The sequence below is a fragment of the Archocentrus centrarchus genome, chromosome 20 (genome assembly GCF_007364275.1).
Source record: "Archocentrus centrarchus isolate MPI-CPG fArcCen1 chromosome 20, fArcCen1, whole genome shotgun sequence".
NCBI lineage: Eukaryota > Metazoa > Chordata > Actinopteri > Cichliformes > Cichlidae > Archocentrus > Archocentrus centrarchus.
In genome coordinates this window covers 23,477,332-23,496,103 of record NC_044365.1, presented here as the reverse complement: position 1 = coordinate 23,496,103, position 18,772 = coordinate 23,477,332, and the positions used below count along the sequence as shown (strand labels likewise).

Sequence of the window (18,772 nt, the reverse complement as noted above, 5' to 3'; positions counted from 1 at the left end):
TCCTAAAATAACAGGGACCCTGCGGGCATGTTTCCTTCCCAGCGTGGTGTCTCGTTTACCATTGTACACTGCTGTATTTAGACTGGGGCTCAGTCTAATGTCACTGCTGGGGGGGACAGCTGCCCCATCGCAGCTTTACAGCTCAACTCTGCTCTCCTGATCCTGTCAGCTGATTGTATTTTCTTGGAAGCTCAAAAATATTTTTTCACAACAATACTACACGCCCTATTCATAGAAGTGGCTCAGATGGGATAAACAGCTCTGTCCTGCTCTGATTCAAAATGTGTCTTACCCATGGTGGTAAATCAGAGGTGGTGAGGGCACATTTGGCACTTCGCTCCTCTTGCTCAAAGAAAGCCAGTGCTCGGCTCAGTCGGTTCTGTTTACCCCCCGTGTTCCTCCTCCACCAGAAAAAGATCACAAGTCCAATAAGCAGCCAGCTGAAACTAAACTCAAAATAACCAAGTGCGTAAATGGGGAAAATGAGCACAAATGTCTTAGCAAAGTGCACCCAGGTCTGGGTCAGCTCACTGGTGGATGACAGCGGGGTTTCGTCGTTTATGGTCGTCGCTGAAGGATGGCGAAAGTTGGGTTGAGCTGGACTCGGCGCGGTGTGCCCATTCACTTTGGGTGAAGCGGGGCTAGCGTTTTGTGAATGGTTTCCTTGTACAGCTGTCATGCTGTCTCTTGACATGTCTCTGTGCCCCCAAGGAGAGCGTCCTTAAAATGTCGAAGTGCTGCGAGCGGACCAAAGCAGTCTTCCTACGGGGAGCTTGCTCTCACGTCGGCTCACCTGCACACCAGCCCATCGCCCCCGGGGCACCGCTGTCGTTGACCGCTTTAGTTTCCACTCTGAAGAACAGCTCGAGAAAACATTCCGCTGATTAAACTGATCTGCTTAAGGTAGTCCAGTCCACAGCTCTGCTTGCTCTGTCTACACACAGGCTGAGAATGACCATTTCCAAAAACGCACAGGAATCCAGTTGTGTGCGCTCCCAGTGGAGTCCAAAGCCCTAGTTAAAAAGATTACACGTCGCCATCTGGTGTTCACTAGAAGTAGCTACAGTAGTACTGCATAGGAAGAGTCAAATTCCATAGAAGTAGCTCTTCTTAACGGTACCTATATTTTAAAAAAATACATGCCGAATTGACTGTATTTGAAAAAATAATTAAATTTAGTGCTACCTGTCTACGTTGTTAGCACCATAGACATATTTAGCACATTAAACCCGACACGATGAGCACAGAGAAATCGCTCCGTAGAATTTTATTTATTGGAAAAATTAGTTCACATAAAACAGCAGAGCGAAACGATTTAATGGCTCGTTTAAAGGCCAAAAATTGAGATGTTTTGCTGAAAAAAAGGGGTAAATTCTACGGCCGCTGCCATGGCAACTGGCTGTTGACTTCAGCGATTGCTTTGCTGCTGATTAATACGCCTGTTGTCAAGCCGAAGTGACGCGTTCTCCTTGGATTCGGCAAACTGCTCATGCGCTCTAGAGCTTTACCATCTTTGCGGCGTCAAGCTCAGATGAGAATATGTACACTGACAAGGTACGTGCTTCAGCTTTGACTTTACGGTGTGTGAGTCAAAGGAGAGAAATCTTTATTTTTTTTAGTGGAAAGAGCCGTGTCCGCTATGAAACGTTATCAAATACTATCTTAGTAGGTATGTTACAATCACTGCATGATAGCCTAGCAACACAGTCCGAGCTAACCTGTTTGTAGCCACGGCTAATACGCTGAAGCGTATATGGACGTGTAATTTTATGTTTTAACTTAAAACTGTTTAAGTTTCATCAAGGTTTCTTGATCAGAAAGTAGTTTAATAACGTAAGGAAAATGTCTTGTCAAAACAACATTCCATGGCGGCCAACGCAATCAACAAATGAAAAAAAAAATGTTAGTTTAGACAAAATTAAACTATTCTGTTTGTTATAAAGCTTTTTTCTCAGCTCTTACATTTTCTGTTTGACATACTTCTGCCTCTCTTTTCTGAAAATGTAATTCAAATATTGATTTAAAGTCAGAGAAAAAAAAAATGCTAACTTTTCTGCGTGTAATGCACTTTGAGGTCACAGTTTTCATTGATTATAATGGTAAAACGGTGCATGCTAACGGAGTAGTTAATCGGGTGTAACTTCATTATTATTTGTGCTATTAGTGTGGTTTTGGTATCAAAATGTAATTTTTTCCATGCTCTTTCTATCTGTATGGGTTTCAGATGTAACTGGAAATAATGAAAATTTTTTGTAAAATACCTAATCTTAGGGAGTGAATGTTATCCCGCTGTTTGGGTCGATATCATACAAAATGCATTCTTTACATTAAAAATGTAATCAAATGAACATAAAAATCATATTTGTTTAGAAAAAACAATGGAAGACACATGGAGACCTGCAGATCTAAGAAGACACATCAGGGTAAGTTGCAGAAGTTGGTGATTCAGGCTGGATTTCTGTCAATAAACGATTTCATTTTTTATTTTAGGGGGAAGAACGTGGTGGTGGCTATGTCAGGAGGCGAGATGACTATGACAGAAAGCACCGTGGTGGGGAATCCATTGAGAGACGCCACAGAGACCCAGAGAAGGAGTCCAGACGAGAGAAGGAGAGGATCAGGGAAGGGGAGAGCACACAAGAGAGAAGAGATGAAGAGAAAAAAGACAGAAAGAAAGAGGGTTCGCAGGATAGGAGAGCTGACAGAGAAAGGGACAGAAGAGATGAAAGGGAAAGGGAGAAGAAAAGAGACAAGGAAAGACTGGTAGATGTTAGCAAGTATGGTAATGATTACAGAGAAAACAAGGAGAGGAGAAGAGACAGAGAGGAAAAACATGACAGGGAGAGGGACAAGGAAAGACAGAGAGATAAGGGGAAAGAGAGGATAAGGGACAGTGATAGATACAATGAGGACCGTAATAAAAGTAGGGAATATGGAGATAAGGAGAGAAAAAGAGAGAAACAGGCCAGAGAGCACAGGGCTGATAGGGACAGAAGAAGACATGAGGAAAACTGGGAAGGAAGAAGAGATCAAATAGAAAAGCACCACAGAGAGGACAAAGATCGGCATCGGGAGAGAGAGGGACGCAAAAATGAATATGAAGACAGGAATGGCAAGGCAGAGAGACGTGGAGACAGAAAGCATTCAGAACAGAAAGAGGACAGAGGTAAGCATACAGGAGTATGCCTCTTTAGATTGGATGTCTGTGAAATGTTTAAAGTTTGACTGACTTTGATTTCAGAGTATAAAGAAGAACACAGAAAACATAAAGAGGAGAGAGAAAGAAGGCACAGAGAGAGAGAACATCGTGTAAGCCTCTACAGTAATGTTAATTGTTCACATGTTTACATTTTTAAGAAGGATAAATAAGTTAATATTTGGGATAAATTTATGAGCTTTCAGTTATTTGATTACATTGCCTCCCTTGCTGGGATTTTCCTGCTACTTAGGATGAGAAACAGAAGCATGACAGTGAACTCAGGGAGCATCAAGGGGACGAGATCAGGCATCATCGTGCTGACAGAGAGCGGGCTGACAGGGACAAACACAAAGAGAGAAGGTACAAAGACGAAGAAGACCCACAAAGAAAACACAGGGAGAGAAGGCACAAAGAGGAAGGTGACATGGAAAGGAAACACAAAGAGAGAAGGCACAGGGGGGAAGATGATCACAGAGACAAGAGATCATCTTCTGACAGAAGTCATGTTCCTGAGAGGAATGTGGTACAAACAGAGGTTAGTTTGCTTATAAATTGCCCTTATAGCCTTCATAATGCTGATCCATTACTATGGATCCTCTGATTGTAAACCCTTTTCTCCCACAATTCCCTTTCATAATCTAGCAAGTTGACATGGTTTCTGAGGTGTGGATAGCTGCTGTGAAACATGAAGGAGACACAGAGGAGCCTGTAAGATGCTCAGTTTGCTCACCCAGCTTATAGCCTTCAAAGGCAAAAAATCCACTCTTGCATGTCTTTGGACTTTTTTTTTGAGTGAGGGGGTGTGTTTTTTCTTATTCCATTTCATAACTCGCTGAACATAAGGAATATCATATCTTGGCAGTCGCAGTGGAGTTTAATACCTCAGCATGACCTTTCTGTGCTTGCATGAGAACAAACCACGGTTCAGCTCGGGCTGCAGCTGTTTTTTTTTCTGTAATGCTCGCAGCACTGTGTGCACAATCTTTTTCCTTCTACCCTCAGCTTCTCTTGACTTTATAGCCCCAGTTCCACAAAAGATTTGGATGCTGTGTAATATGTAAATGAAAACAGTATCATATGAATACTTTAAAAAAAATAGATGACAGGGGCATGTTTCCCACTGTGTGAAAAGTGTCTTGATCAAGGCGTCTGTGCATGAGTTATCAAAAATTTCTTAAATTATTCTCCTACTTTATCCCTTTTGATTGCTTCTGCAGGTTGTCAATGATGAAGATTCGGCTAACCAGGAATATGAAGATGATTTAGAGGTAATAACAAGGCCTGCTCTTAGAAAATAGGCCACATATTGTGATATTTAATTCGGTTGGGGTTTTTTTTTTCCCATCTCTGTGTTGTTTACATATTTGTTTTTGTGTTACTTTGGCATGCTCTAATCGATTTCATACATGTGTTTGCATCCCTGTTGTTAAATTGTTGAACTCTATGCCCACGTGCAGGGCAGCCACCTGTACTTATGAAACACTCTCTGGGATGCTGTTTTCGTACCCAGTCATACTGACCTTTTGCCAAACAACATGATCAGCTGTGAAATGTGCCACCATCATTCTCATCCATACTTTTCTAGTCTTTTGTTTTTGTTTGTTGTTACTGGCATCAAATTCAAATTGAGTGTGCATGTTTTTTTTTGTTTTTTTTAAAGCAATACAAATTCTCAGTTTCAGCACTGAACTACCTTCAATTAAATATAGGGTTTAAATAATTTGGAAATCATTTGTAACACCTCCAAATACTTTGAAAAATAGTGTTAAAGTATCCTGATCAAGGCGTCTGTGCATGAGTTATCAAAAATGTCTTAAATTATTCTCCTGCTTTATCCCTTTTGATTGCTTCTGCAGGTTGTCAATGATGAAGTTTTGGCTAACCAGGAATATGAAGATGATTTTGAGGTAATAACAAGGCCTGCTCTTAGAAAATAGGCCACATATTGTGATATTTAATTAAGTTGGGTTTTTTTTTTTCATCACTGTGTTGTTTACATATTTGTTTTTGTGTTAATTTGGCATGCTCTAATGATTTACGTTGTAAGAAACTGGTGAGTAGTCAGAGCATTTTTCTTCTTGTAGGATTTAAAGTTTGTGTCCATCATGTTTTTTTTTCTTGTTTCACATCAAACATGTTGCATGTGATAAGTGCTGAATGGGATTGCTCTATTAAAAGGATTATGAAGAGGATTTTGAGGAGCTGAATGAGAGCACTAATGAAGATGAGGATGAGGAGCCGCTGCATCCACAGGCAGGTGAAGCAAAGGAGGAGCTTTCAGCACAACAGAGAAAGGAGATAGAAGAAATTCAGAGAGCGATGGACGAAGAGAACAAGAGAGTTGGAACAGCTCAGTCCAGACAAAGTACGAAGAGAGAGGAGGAGGAGAGGCCTAAATGGTCCAAAGGTATAGTCTTCATAATGTTTTAAGTAAAGCACTCGGTGTTGTTTCTTTCTTTCTTTGTGTGTTAATGGAAGGCACAAGTCAGTTCAATCCAGGGTATTTTGTGCAGAATTATACTGGATTTAATGCACCATTACTTCCATGTTTACAGACACTGAAAAGATCCAGAGCAGAGCCTCCCAACACGGAAAGTTCGACATTGTTGCTGTAAAGCAGCCTGAAGTCAGCAAGAAAGTTGCCAATAAACTGAAGTAGGTTTATTTGCAGAAAATATTATGCTAAATGGATGCTCACGGTCACTTAAGAAATATTAAGCCCATGTGCATAAAACATCTCAAGCAATCTGACAGTGTATTTATCATTTAATTAAACCTTGAATGTATATTTGTTACTGACAACAGGAAGAGAAGTACAGAGCTGCTTCGTTTAATCGATCTGGACTTTTCCATGACATTCTCCCTTCTGGATCTGCCACCAGTCAATGAATATGACATGTACATCAGAAATTTTGGAAATGCAAACACTAAACAGGTTAGTGCTCCTTTCTGTTGTCTACTTGTTAAGTAAAAAAAACAATATATATTAAGAAAAATTGCATATGTCTTTATAACATGTGAGGTCATCTTCCCTTCTAGGCTTATGTTCAGTGTAATGAGGATAACGTGGATCGAGACATCCAGACAGAGGAAATAAAGATGTCTGAGAAGTGGTCGCAGCATCCCCCCAAGCACAGTGGAGCCTGCGGGGGTAAGAAAACAATAAGAAGAGTCTCCAATTAGTTAAGTGAGTAGGCTGCATGTTGAGTTTATTAACAGTTTCCCTGCATTCACAGATCCAAAGGAGTCACAAGACAAATACAGGAATGAAATGAACTTTGATTCACAGCGTCTGGCATCATTTCTTTGCTCAGCCTCACAGGTCTTTGAACTATTTGTTAGAAATGCTTGCATGAAGAACTTTTTTGTCCTGCTGTCACTCACTCCTGTCACTCCAAATCAAGGTCATGGTTGTCCTGCTGGAAGAGGATCAAGCTGCGACAAAATCCCTGCAGAAACTGAGCCCTCAATCAGACATGCAGTCTTTCAGTGATGGAAGATTACAGCTCAACACTAAGTTGCCTTTTCTTTATGGTACACAGCTCAACTACAAAAAGTCATTTTGTTTAAATTTTATTTGCAGTCTCACGTTACTCTCATTAGTCTCCTCTATGAATGCAGTAGCAGCTTTTCAGAATATTCTGTATAAACCAGCACATGAATGTGAATACTCCACTCAGAGTTTTGCCTATGGGATGTTCATGTTTTGCCTATCAACTGCAGGTCGTCAGATTATCATGCTGCACTTCTCTCAGGTCCAAAAGCACACTGTGATGTCAGTCCACATGCCCACAACTGAACCCAGTGCCATGGCACTTGACAGCTGCACCATCATCTGCATCTGGAACATCTGGGAGCCATCCAGACCTCAGAGGATCCTTGTTTATGAGTCTGAGGTGAAATTTACAGCTTCTAATATTCACTTTATAACAGAGCTAGTTTATTTGTAGAGCCTGGCAGATTTATTAGTGTTATCAGCCAATATATATTGGAAGATCAGGTTTTAAAATCACCAAATATCGGTATCGGTCTTAAAAATCCTATATCAGTCAGGCTCTATTTATTTGCTCTCCAGAGCATTAACATTAACTGCTAATAAATAGTAAGCTGTGTTGACCTGCAGCTCTTTTCTGCATAATTTAATCAGAGCAACCGAATCAGTGTTGAAATTCAGTGAGAAACATCAGGGCTTTGCTTGCCCTCCAGAGATCAGCAATCAAAATCAAGCTTGTTTTACATGCTATGCATATTGGATCACATCGGAATGGTAATTCCATGATGTAATTGTTCCCTCTGCTAGGGTGACTGACACATGAAACTTGTCCGTCGTCTCACATAGCGTTCTTCACTGTTTTCAGAGGTTAATACTGCATGACTTATGCTTTTCTAACAGCTGTGAAGAAAGCCAAGAAGGCAGTCATTTGCAGGTTAACCTCTCATTCTGCACAGGGCCTCACAGGAACCACCTCTCAGCATTAGTAGCACGCCCCACATTCACCAAACACTGTTTACAGTATCCTGCAAAGACTATAACATTGTGAAATAAACACTTGATTTGCCTTTAAATACTTGCATTTACTTCAGCTCTAATGAAGAATGTGAATCTGTCCTTTAAAGTGCAGCCAATGTTATTTGTGGACTTGGCACACCTCAGTGAAACTAAAGCCACAGTACCTCTAACATCTACTGTACTAATCCCCTGTAATTTTCTTTATTCCAGATCCAGTGTTGCTGTTTCAGCCCTGGAAAGGCCACGATGGTGTTTGCAGGGACATCAATTGGCTCTGTGGTGCTGTGGGACCTTAGGGAGCAAGCTAGTAACCACAGCCGCTTAAAGATGGGAGAGGAAGAGTGGACCTTCAGACAGCCTACTTTCTCCACAGGTATGTCTGCAGGGAAGTGAATTCCATTCATGTTAAATTTAGAAAAAACATTGTTTTATTTGTATTTTATACCAGGTCATCAGACCTGCCATTCCTACACCAAACATTTGTTTACAGTTTTGTTCTTCTATTTATTCTGAGATACAATATAAAGCCCTTTGGTCTTACACACAGTGATACATATTTCACTCTTTGCACCCCAACCACAGGAAAATGAATTTCAGCACTCCTCTGCGCTCTCTCTCTCATAAACTTCAGAGGCTGTTTTTATTTATTTTTTTATCTTAAGAGTTGTGCTGAATCACTGGGTGCAGATATCTTTATATTTGTCATCTTTTTGATACAGATTCAGTGATGGCTGCCTCAGGCCATTTCTCATGTGTGACCTCTATAGAAGTTGTCCCTTCTGCACTAACAGGGGAGCTGAGGCCAGACATCCCACTGTTGGCATCTGAGGAAGGTATGGGATGGTTAACCTGAGGTGTGAATGCTGTTCTGTGTTTTCTGCCATTCACACAGTTGAGGTTAATGTGTACTGTGAGAAAGTCCTGAGCGGTCTCTCATTTCTTTATATTTTGTGAGGAAAATGGGAAACAGGTACAGTGATTTATTGAAAAATGTGCAAACATACATAGAAATACAGTGTATAAGGCAAAAACAGCCTGTACAATTCAAACCAGCTTGAAAGTGAAATACTTGGTATGACCACCTTTATTCTATAACACCACCTGAACTCTCTTAGGCAGCTTTACTGTAATTTCTTTAATAGTTCTCCAGGCTTCTTGAAAGACATTCAGAGCTCTTCTTTGGATTTTGGCTTCCTTTTGTTCAGTTCTCTGCCAAGATCACCCTGTGCTGTTTCAATAATGTTGAGATCTGGGCTCTGGGGGAGTCAATCCATGGCTGATAGAGTTCCACTGTATTTTTTTTCTATCCGGGCATTCTTACTGCACTGGCAGTGTGTTTGGGATCAGTGTCATGCTGAAAAATAAAGCCGTTGCCAATCAGATGCTTTTCAGATGGTATTGCATGGTGGATCAAAATCTGATGGTACTTTTCTGGGTTCATAATTCCATCAGTTTTGACAAGATCCCCAACACCACTGACTGAAGTGCAGCCTCAAACAAAACAAAGCAAAGGCATAGCTCAGCTTTTTCTCCCTGTTTCCCTTCCTTAAGACTGGCTTCTTGACAGCCACCCTTCCACTGAGACCATTTCGGATGAGGCTTTGGTGAACACCTTGTTGGTGCAAAAATGTAATTTTATGCCAGTCAAAACTGTGTTACCTTTTGATATTTTTCATAAATTCAGCTCAGGTAATTAAAAAAAACAAATGATGTGCCTCTGTGATAGGTTCATCCCTTGAGTTAGGAGCCTTTTTTTTATGCTTGAATGATTCACAGGTTGGTGTTAAGTAGCTTAAACAAAAAAACATTCCTTTGAAATGGTCAGGTACAAGGAGTGGTACAGGCACAGGTACAAGGCCTTGCCAAAGAACTATTGCACAAGACCACTTTAAAAAGTCTGGCACCTTGGAAACAAAGTGTAAAGAAATAAAGAGAGAGTGGCTTAAGACTTTTGCACAGTATAGTATATATAATTAAATTTAATTCTTTTGCTATTCTAGAGTCATCAGGACTGTCATTCCAGCTGGCTTCCTTGGATGAAACAGGAGTTTTAAATTTCTGGGTGGGTAGAGCAACAAAGTAGATTGTACATATTTTACATGTATTTTTTTTATTTATTTTTTTTTATCAAAAACTGCAGGGCAGATGGGTGGCATGATGACCAATGGAAACATGTGAAGTGAAATTAACTTGAATGAATATGATTTATGTGGGGAAAATAGAGTTTGCTGTTTCTCTTGTTGCTGACCTTTAGTTCACTAAAATCCCCCCTTTTTATGAGTTGTTTTCTTTGTTAGATGTTGGATTCAACTCATTGTCATTGTGCACACAACAAAATGATCGTTCCAGATCACTCATCCAGAGATGAGCATCTGCCGTTAGGCAATGTGGTTTAAGTGTCTTGCCCAAAGACATAACGCAGCGCAGGGACAGGGCTCGAACCAGCAACCCTCTGGCTGCAAGGCGAACGCCTACTCACTGCGCCACTGCCACTTGTTATTAATTTAAATCACTGGTGGGGGAAGGTGAACTTTGCAAAGATAACAAGTTTGAAGACAGCTGCACTATAGAAATGTTAATTTACTTTCATGATTTCCCCCATGTGTCCTTTAGGTGGTGGTAGAACTCCCAAAAAGCAGTGAGGCAGGCTCTCTAACAGATCTGGGTAACATTTTTTTTTTTTTTTGAATGGGATCATCTTTCTCACACGTGACACCACTTTCAGCCCCTCTCCTTTTTTTTTTTTTTCCTATTTCAGGGCTCCAGCCTGGCGGCAAAGTGAAGTTGCTTCACAGCTCGTCCCTCCACACTGCTGAGAGGTGAGCATGATAAATAGCTCATGATGATCATCTGTCACCGATGTCCACAGGACTCAAAATACCCCACAGTGTCTTTGCCCAGTGGAACACAGCTGTTCCATCATTCGATCCTGTTTGTTACTTGCTGCGCGCTCCTGTTTTTGTCACCTCAACATTTAATGGAAACATACCCGCAGTGTTATGCAATGTCGTGTTCCAGTACATGCCCATTGTTGTTTGTTTGGGAGTAATATAACCTCTGACCTCTTGTCCCCCCCTTGTGCCTCTGTCCGTACTGTCAGGGGAGTGAAAACAGGGCCACTGGACACACTGCTTTTAAAATTCCTTCCAACAGACTCCAATCATTTCTTTATTGGCACCAACATGGTGAGCTTAATTGTCATTTCAAATAAATTCTCTCAAATATTAAAAAAAAAAAGATCCCTCTCTAATATTTTATGTACTTATGTCATTGGCATCTAGGGGCTGGTCCTCCATGGAACAAGTCACGGTTTGAAGGCTCCCCCAAAATTTTACCGGTTTCAGGAGGTTGAAGTTCTGCCTGTCGATGTCACCTCAATCCACTTTTCTCCCTTCAGGCCACATTTGTTCTTGGTGAGAGTCCTGCTTCTTTATATGAAATCTACTTTGGGAAATACGCATTTAGAGCGAGCAGCTCTAAAGCACAAAATCATGGAGACCTTTGTCACTGTATCCTGTATATTTAGTGTTTTCTCTGTCCTTGTTCCAGGTGGGCTGTGGAAACGGCACCATCAGGCTGCATGCAGTCAGCCATGACCAACCTGTGGCACAGTGGAACAACAGTACATCTGGCGAACCAGTGGTCTCACTGCAGTGGGCCCAGACCAGGCCATCGGTCTTCTGCGTGCTTGATGCTGCCTCGAACCTCCACATATGGGACCTGCTGAAAAATGACACACAGCCTGTGGTCACTGAGAGGATGAGTTCTGATAGGTAACGCCACACAGACGCGAGTGATGAATAAGCAAATGGGTTTATATTTGTCTTGATATGCGTTAATATGAGCTTTTCCCTTTTTCAGGGTGACAGCCATGGCTGTGTTTGGAGACGCGGGAAAACAAAACACATATTCAGGGGTAGCACTGGCACATGAGTCAGGGAAAATTGAAATGCAGTATTTCAAAAGAAGTTTGACTGTGTCCTGCTCTGCGGAAGAAGAGAAGCTGTTGGAGAGTATGATGACTGAAGCCTTTTGAAAAGCCGTGTTCATTTTTAACGTCTGTGAGAGCATATACATCAGTTTATAACTCTGTTTTCTGTCGCTTTGTATACTTGAAGTCATTATAAATTTTCATGTGATCCCATGTGATGAGACATTGATAAAAAAAAATTAACAGAATTGTGAGAAGAATGTAGCTAAATACCAAAGATCCTCTATAGGGATCAGTTCACTACCACAAATACATTAAACATATGCACATATGCTGATGTAAATATTTTTACTTTTGGGCTACAAGGAACATTTCTATGATGTTTAATTTTATACAATAAACTATATATAGTTGTGTTTGTATTATTGAATAATTTGGTTAGTTTTTGACATGGAGAGTGAAATAACCACCTGCGCACACAAAATCAAAAAGCACTTTTAATTCATTTTTATTTGTATATACAGTGAATGATTAATACCGTTCAGTTACATTATCTTTAAAATTTATTTCCAAAATTGAATATCTTGGTACCAACAGCCAGTTTCGATAGCCGGGGATCGGTCCGCCAGGGCCTCCGCCCTCGGCCACCGCCCGACACACATTGCACCCGACCCCTACGACACCTCCTGCGGGTGGTGGGCCTGCAGGAGGGCGGGCCCATGTAACCTCTTCGGGCTGCGCCCGGCCAAGCACCACGGGCTAATGCCTGGCCACCAGACGCTCTCCCTCGAGCTCCCTCCCCAGGCCTGGCTCCAGGGTGGGGCCCCGGTAACCCTATCCCGGGCAGGGTAAACTGTTCCCTTGTTTTTTCACTCATAAGGGTCTTCTGAACCGCTCTTTGTCTGGACCCTCACCCAGGACCAGTTTGCCATGGGAGACCCTGCCAGGGGGACAAGCCCCCAGACAACATAGCTCCTGGGATCACTGGGACACACAAACCCCTCCACCACGATAAGGTGGCGATTCACCGCCTCCTGGGTGAGGTGTTCCGGAAATGTCCCACCGGGAAGAGGCCCCGTGGTAGACCCAGGACACGCTGGAGAGATTATGTATCTCGGCTGGCCTGGGAACGCCTTGGGGTCCCTCCGGATGAGCTGGAGGAGGTGGCTGGGGAGAGGGAAGCTTGGGCTTCTCTGCTTAGGCTTCTGCCCCCGCGACCCGGCCCCGGATAAGCGGAAGAAAATGGATGGATGGATGGATGGAATATCTTGGTACTGTGAAAAGTATCCCAAAAATCTAGCAATGAGCCAGTAAAGAAGCTTTAGAAGAATTAATAAGTTTATTTTTCCTTTCTTAGAAGAAAAATAATTTGGAGGGTTATTTCAAATAATACAAATCTTGTGGTGAAATAAATATTTTAAAAATGTCAATCTAAAAGTAGTAAAAGAGCACTCCACAGAGTAGGTGACTGCAGGCGTGGGCAATGTGTGCGTGTGGTCAGTGATGCTGATGAAGTGTAAGGTGAAGATACAGTAGGTACTGCAGAACACTTGCTCCTCCACAATCTGACAGGCCACACAGAGCATTGGTGGCATGTGGGCATGTCGTAACAGTGGTTGACCTCGATGGCCGGAGGGATTTGGAGCACAAGAATTTCTGGTCACGGTGTGTATGAATGAGTTATGTTCAGTTCAGTGAGTTATGAAAGTTTAAATATTAGTTTTACTAAGTTGTGTGATTGAAGTCATAGTGATGGTTTTGTACAAAAAAAGAGATATGACACTGAATTGAAATATATTGCAGATTTTTTTTTGAATAGCAAAATTTTATTTGGGGGGTAAAATAATTAAATTTCCCCCTATGAGCAAGCACTTGCTTTTAAGAGGAAGAGGCCTCTGCCAAGAACCAGGCTCAGGGAAGGGCAGCCATCTGCCATGACTGGTTGGGGATGAGGGGAAAGAGAAGAGAAAAAAAGAGAGCATAGGACAAAACATACAGTAATAACCATACAAGTGGATTTACACATTTGCACTAATGTTAATAAAAACTCAACATGTTTGACTTTGTGGAACAGCTGTGTTATTTTGCAGTAGATTGCTAAGGTGTACCTAATAAAGTGGTTTGAAGGAGTGTAAAGGGTGGAGGGTCACATCTTTTAGACTTTACATGTGAATTTTTGAGCATAATTATTGACAAGTTGTCTTTTACAGTGACATCACTGCAAAGGTGTACTGCTTTCAGCTGGACTGTTTGACCATTGCTTCCCAAGAGCTGTCAATCAAAGTGTGGAGTCTAGACTGGGAGCAATGTGGGGTCTTTCAGGCCAAAAAGGTATATTATGACTGAACTGCTCCATATTTCTGTTTCTGCCTCTTTATGATTGGATATCCATTTGATTTATTTCCTGCTTTCTTGTCTGTTGCTTTGTCTTGAAATGTGGTGAATTCCTTGTTTTACTGCTCTGAACTAAGCATGCTGATATCTTCCTCACTGGATTGTACCATCTGCTGCTGGGATGTGGCAGAGTGTAATGCAACTGATCAGAAAAGCCCTCCACTGTAGATAGCAGGCACTAGAAAAGAAGACACCTTCATCTCTTTCTCAAACCAGGGGGTGGACATCTGGACCATGAGAAAACTGTACTCCCTCCACTGTCAACTCCGAAGTGATGAAGGCGCTCCATTGAGACAAATCAAAATTCACTGCTGCTTAACCTGCACGAGTCCTCTGCTTGAAGGGAGACAGAAATATCACTCTTGTGTCAACAGGAGCAGTGTTGACCTCTTTCAAGGCAAAGGACAGGATTTTGTGTGCCGACTACTGCCTGCACGAAGAGATTCTCTTGGCCTTGACTGAAGGAGGTACAGTGCTCCAAGCCAACACACTAACTAATCCAATCATTTTGATGGAGGAATGGAAAGGCAGAGGCCAGGGACCCTGGAAGCAGATGGAATGCTTGATAGAAAATGATGCAGATACTCTGACGATCCCTGGCCCAGCTTACTGCTTGGCAATATATAGTTATGTGGCAGACACAGAGAGAGCTTTAAAGCAGTGGAGGAGTTTACAGGAAAAGCGAGGGTGCAGTCACAGAGACAAGGTATCACTTGATGAGCCAAAGAATAAGTGAGCATGTTCACTTCAAAGAAAATATTGAATGGTGTTAAAGGATTTCCAGGATGTCCAGAAATCTGAATGCATTTCTGCGTCTGAGACAGGTTTCTGATCTTTCTTGGTCAAAGTGGAGGCTGTGTGAGTGTTCTGAAAATGAATAATGGAAAGGTGTTGTATCGCATGCCAGCACACAATGGCCAGAGAGTCACCATAATGCAGGTAGACATTGAAAACAGCTGCCGCCTCTCCTCAGGTATTTCCAAATGCAACTTTATCACCATTTCTAATCCTTATCAGTGATCACTCGATGAGTTTATCCCAGTTTCCAAGGTGAGGACTTGACATTGGTGGTGTGGAGAGTTAACCCCTACATTCAATTCAATTTTATTTATATAGCGCCAAATCACAACAAACAGTCGCCTCAAGGCGCTTTGTATTGTGGGTAAAGACCCTACAATAATACAGAGAAAACCCAGCAGTCAAAAATGACCCCCTATGAGCAGCACTTGGCGACAGTGGAAAGGAAAAACTCCCTTTTAACAGGAAGAAACCTCCAGCAGAACCAGGCTCAGGGAGGGGCAGCCATCTGCTGCAACCAGTTGGGCTGAGGGGAGAGAAAAGACATGCTGTGGAAGAGAGCCAGAGATTAATAACAATTAATGATTAAATGCAGAGTGGAGTATAAACAAAGTAAATAAGGTGAATGAAAAGAAACAGTCTTATTGTGGGAACCCCCCAGCAGCCTAGGCCTATAGCAGCATAACTAAGGGAGGGTTCAGGGTCACCTGATTCAGCCCTAACTATAAGCTTGATCAAAGAGGAAAATTTTAAGCCTAATCTTAAAAGTAGAGAGGGTGTCTGTCTCCCGAATCCAAGCTGGGAGCTGGTTCCACAGAAGAGGGGCCTGAAAGCTGAAGGTTCTGCCTCCCATTCTACTCTTAAGTATCCTAGGAACCACAAGTAAGCCAGCAGTCTGAGAGCGAAGTGCTCTGTTGGGGTGATATGGTACCATGAGGTCTTTGAGATAAGATGGGGCCTGATTATTCAAGACCTTGTATGTGTGGAGAAGGATTTTAAATTCTATTCTAGATTTAACAGGGAGCCAATGAAGAGAAGCCAATATGGGAGAAATATGCTCTCTCTTTCTAGTCCCTGTCAGTACTCTAGCTACATCAAGCAGTGTCTCACTCAACAACTCAGCCTGCACTACAGCCAGCGTCTGGTCCACCTGGCAGCACTGGGGCCACAGCTGGTGTTAACCTTTCAAGGGCCGGACAGCAGCTCCTATACCTTAAAGTGCTTCAACCTGCTCACTCAGAGCCAAACAGATTACCAGCCTAAGGAAGGACATTCAGACCACTTAACAGGTCACAGGTTTTATTGCTAATAAATGTCTGTATGTGTATGTTTGCTTGTTTCTTGCAGGACTGTGTGTGCTTCCCCATCTGAGGGTGTTTGTTTCCAGCAGTCTGGATAAGACAGTGCCTATGTGGAATGAAGAGAATCACCTCCTCAGGTTGGTGATTATTACACATGTGAGGAGCAGCTTTTCAGTTTGAACCTTTGGGTGTATTTCAGACAGTTACGGCTACATGTTGCAACCTTTCTGTGGCTGTGACTGCTCCAGGAAGCTCCAGTTGAATGTGGTGCCTGAGTGCCTGGCATGCAGCGGGATTGGAGGAGAAGTGTTCCTAGGGAACCTGTACAAGATGAGCTGTACTAAGTTCCTGCCACCCAACTACCAGCAAACAGTAAGACATTCACTTGGACAGCTCCCCATGTGGCTGTGGCTATAATGGGGTATAATTTGGACTTTTTCATACCTAAACCTAAAAATAAAAACAATAACTATTTTTTATTTTCTTTAAATTTTACAGCTCCTTTATACTTGTGCTGACCATCTTCCTGACTTGCTTATCCCTAAGTGTCAGGAAATATTTAGCCAAATAAAGTAAGACTTGGGGCAGCACGGTGGCGCAGTGGTTAGCACTGCTGCCTCACAGGTAGAATACCATCTGGAAGGCCTGGGTTCGATTCCACCTTGGCCCAGGCCTCTCCCTCTCTCTGTGTGGAGTTTGCATGTTCTCCCTGTGCTTGCGTGGGTTTCCTCCGGGTACTCCGGTTTCCTCCCACATTCCAAAGACATGCACTTACTGGGGTTAGGTTAACTGGCTACACTAAATTGCCCATAGGTGTGAATGAGAGCATGAATGTGAGTGTGAAAGGTTGTTCGTCTTTCTGTGTTGGCCCTGTGACAGGCTGGCGACCTGTTCAGGGTGTACCCTGCCTCTCGCCCTATGACAGCTGGGATAGGCTCCAGCCCCCCCGCGACCCTTAACAGGATAAGCGGAAGCGAATGGATGGATGGCTGGATGGAAAGTAAGACTTAACAAACTGTATATTAACAAACTTCATATTAAAGATAATGCAAAACAGTGACCTTGTTAGCTATGAGCAGTGTTGGTACAAACAGGACTCCTAGCAGATCCAGAGATAAGGATGAGGAAGCAGTGAGCATCTGTGGTTTACTGACTGGAGACATGCAGCAACAGGTGTGGGTAAATGGTAGAATTTGAATAGATGTTGTGTCTAACAGTTTCATTCCGGTACCTCAACTGTTTTCTTTTCACCAGTTTTAGCGCAGCTTAGTGACTTCAGAGAATGACCCGGAAGCACTTCTGCAAGGTGCAGTAAAAAGCAAAAAAGGGAAGCCTCCAAGCACAGAGCAAACCAGGATAGAGGCATTTCAGCGCTACATGAACCTAATATATGGCCTGCCACTAAATATTTAGGTTTTTTCCTTGCTTATCTAGTACTTGAAAACAAATGCAAACCTTTACATTTAAATCAACTTCAAGCTTTCCTGTTACATGCTTTATGTCCAGGAGTTAAAGGATAATGTAGGACACTCATTTCTAGATATGCAAATAAAAAAACTAAATATTTGTCTAAAACCTTCATTTAATATTATGCATATTGTTGGTCTAATACTCTGTTTGCAGGTGAAATTAGAAGACACCTTAGATTAAGATGATTTTTCATTTCATCCTGAGCTAAAATACTTCTGGCCCCAACACTTTCATAGGATAAAAATAGACCGCAGCCCTGAACCTCAGCAGAACATTCCCAAGATTGTGATGCATTAGTTTTTGAAATGTTGGACAATTTGTTTGATGGTATATGCAGTCTGTTAAGTATGCTCCACCTGCTGGAGAAAAAGGCTCCAGCAACATTCATGAAAGTGTGGCCAGTAGAGAAAGTCATACCCCAGAAACCCGTCATAGTTGAGGACAAAGAGGTAAGAGAACAAATTGTCTTAATTCCATTACTACTCTGTCTTATGCCTCGTAAGACAGAGTATTAACTGTTATTTGTTCCTACAGCCAGAGGTAATTGCTCCAGTTGAGCAACCTAAATCAAGATCAACTCCATTTCGTGATCGATTCAGAACCCCAAAACCACTTCCACCGCGGGAACCCTCGCCTGAACTGCCAATGTTCCTCAAGCAGTTTGTAAAGATGTAATGGTTAAGTGATTTGTACCGTGATAAAATGTAGTGTAATGCAAAGGCATCCAAAATGCACTGCCGTGTAGTGATAAAGTTTTCACATTGAGAGAATGCAGAGAATCCCAAGCACACTGTCTCCAGAGGACTTCTCCTTAGACCTGCTCAACTATCTGCAAATCTGCAACATCCCATTCAAGACTTCGATCCTTGTGTCAATGAAGGCCCTGCACAGCCAGGAACTCTTGAAGAACACAGACAAGCTTTACAAAGGCCTCAGTGATAGGGTGCAAACATTTGTGAGGCCTCATATGGTACAGTAAGATCCAGATTGTACAGTTTATAAGTAGAGGATTATGAGGTTGTGATTAACTGTTTTTCAGTCAGCTGTAGAGCAGACTGTGCTTACAGAAATATTTCTATGTATATTTTTGTATTTGATAACACTTTTTGAAAGGACTGACGATTGGATTTATACTCTGCTTTTAATATAGGCAGCCAGTAATGCACATA

General features: G+C 42.2%; 2 protein-coding genes across 6 annotated transcripts in view; one reads left to right on the top strand and one right to left on the bottom strand.

The window, feature by feature from the left end:
• The window catches only part of esyt2b (extended synaptotagmin-like protein 2b), a 40,683-nt gene extending 39,532 nt beyond the window's left edge, over window positions 1–1,151 (bottom strand). For all 3 annotated transcript variants that reach the window (XM_030756526.1, XM_030756527.1, XM_030756528.1), the window contains exon 1: window positions 293–1,151. In XM_030756526.1, the coding sequence (XP_030612386.1) occupies window positions 293–694 (402 nt within the window). In that variant the 5' untranslated portion in view covers window positions 695–1,151. The remainder of the gene's footprint in view (window positions 1–292) is intronic.
• Window positions 1,152–1,418: 267 nt separating this feature from the next.
• dync2i1 (dynein 2 intermediate chain 1) lies at window positions 1,419–12,062 on the top strand. Of its 3 annotated transcripts, XM_030755957.1 has the most exons (25): window positions 1,419–1,554; window positions 2,371–2,423; window positions 2,491–3,166; window positions 3,242–3,309; window positions 3,450–3,734; window positions 3,842–3,907; window positions 4,417–4,467; window positions 5,056–5,106; window positions 5,247–5,252; window positions 5,378–5,606; window positions 5,755–5,854; window positions 6,005–6,134; window positions 6,239–6,350; window positions 6,436–6,521; window positions 6,604–6,733; window positions 6,923–7,095; window positions 7,920–8,082; window positions 8,429–8,542; window positions 9,710–9,771; window positions 10,323–10,374; window positions 10,468–10,528; window positions 10,810–10,894; window positions 10,991–11,122; window positions 11,259–11,482; window positions 11,571–12,062. In XM_030755957.1, the coding sequence occupies exons 2-25, from the start codon at window positions 2,379–2,381 to the stop codon at window positions 11,743–11,745; spliced, it is 3,276 nt and encodes a 1,091-aa protein (XP_030611817.1). In that variant the 5' UTR covers window positions 1,419–1,554; window positions 2,371–2,378; the 3' UTR covers window positions 11,746–12,062. The 3 variants fall into 3 exon arrangements, with proteins under 3 accessions (XP_030611817.1, XP_030611818.1, XP_030611819.1); XM_030755958.1 differs by lacking the exon at window positions 5,247–5,252 and having other exon boundaries at window positions 11,571–11,745; XM_030755959.1 differs by lacking the exons at window positions 3,842–3,907; window positions 5,247–5,252 and having other exon boundaries at window positions 11,571–11,745.
• Window positions 12,063–18,772: the final 6,710 nt, after the last annotated feature.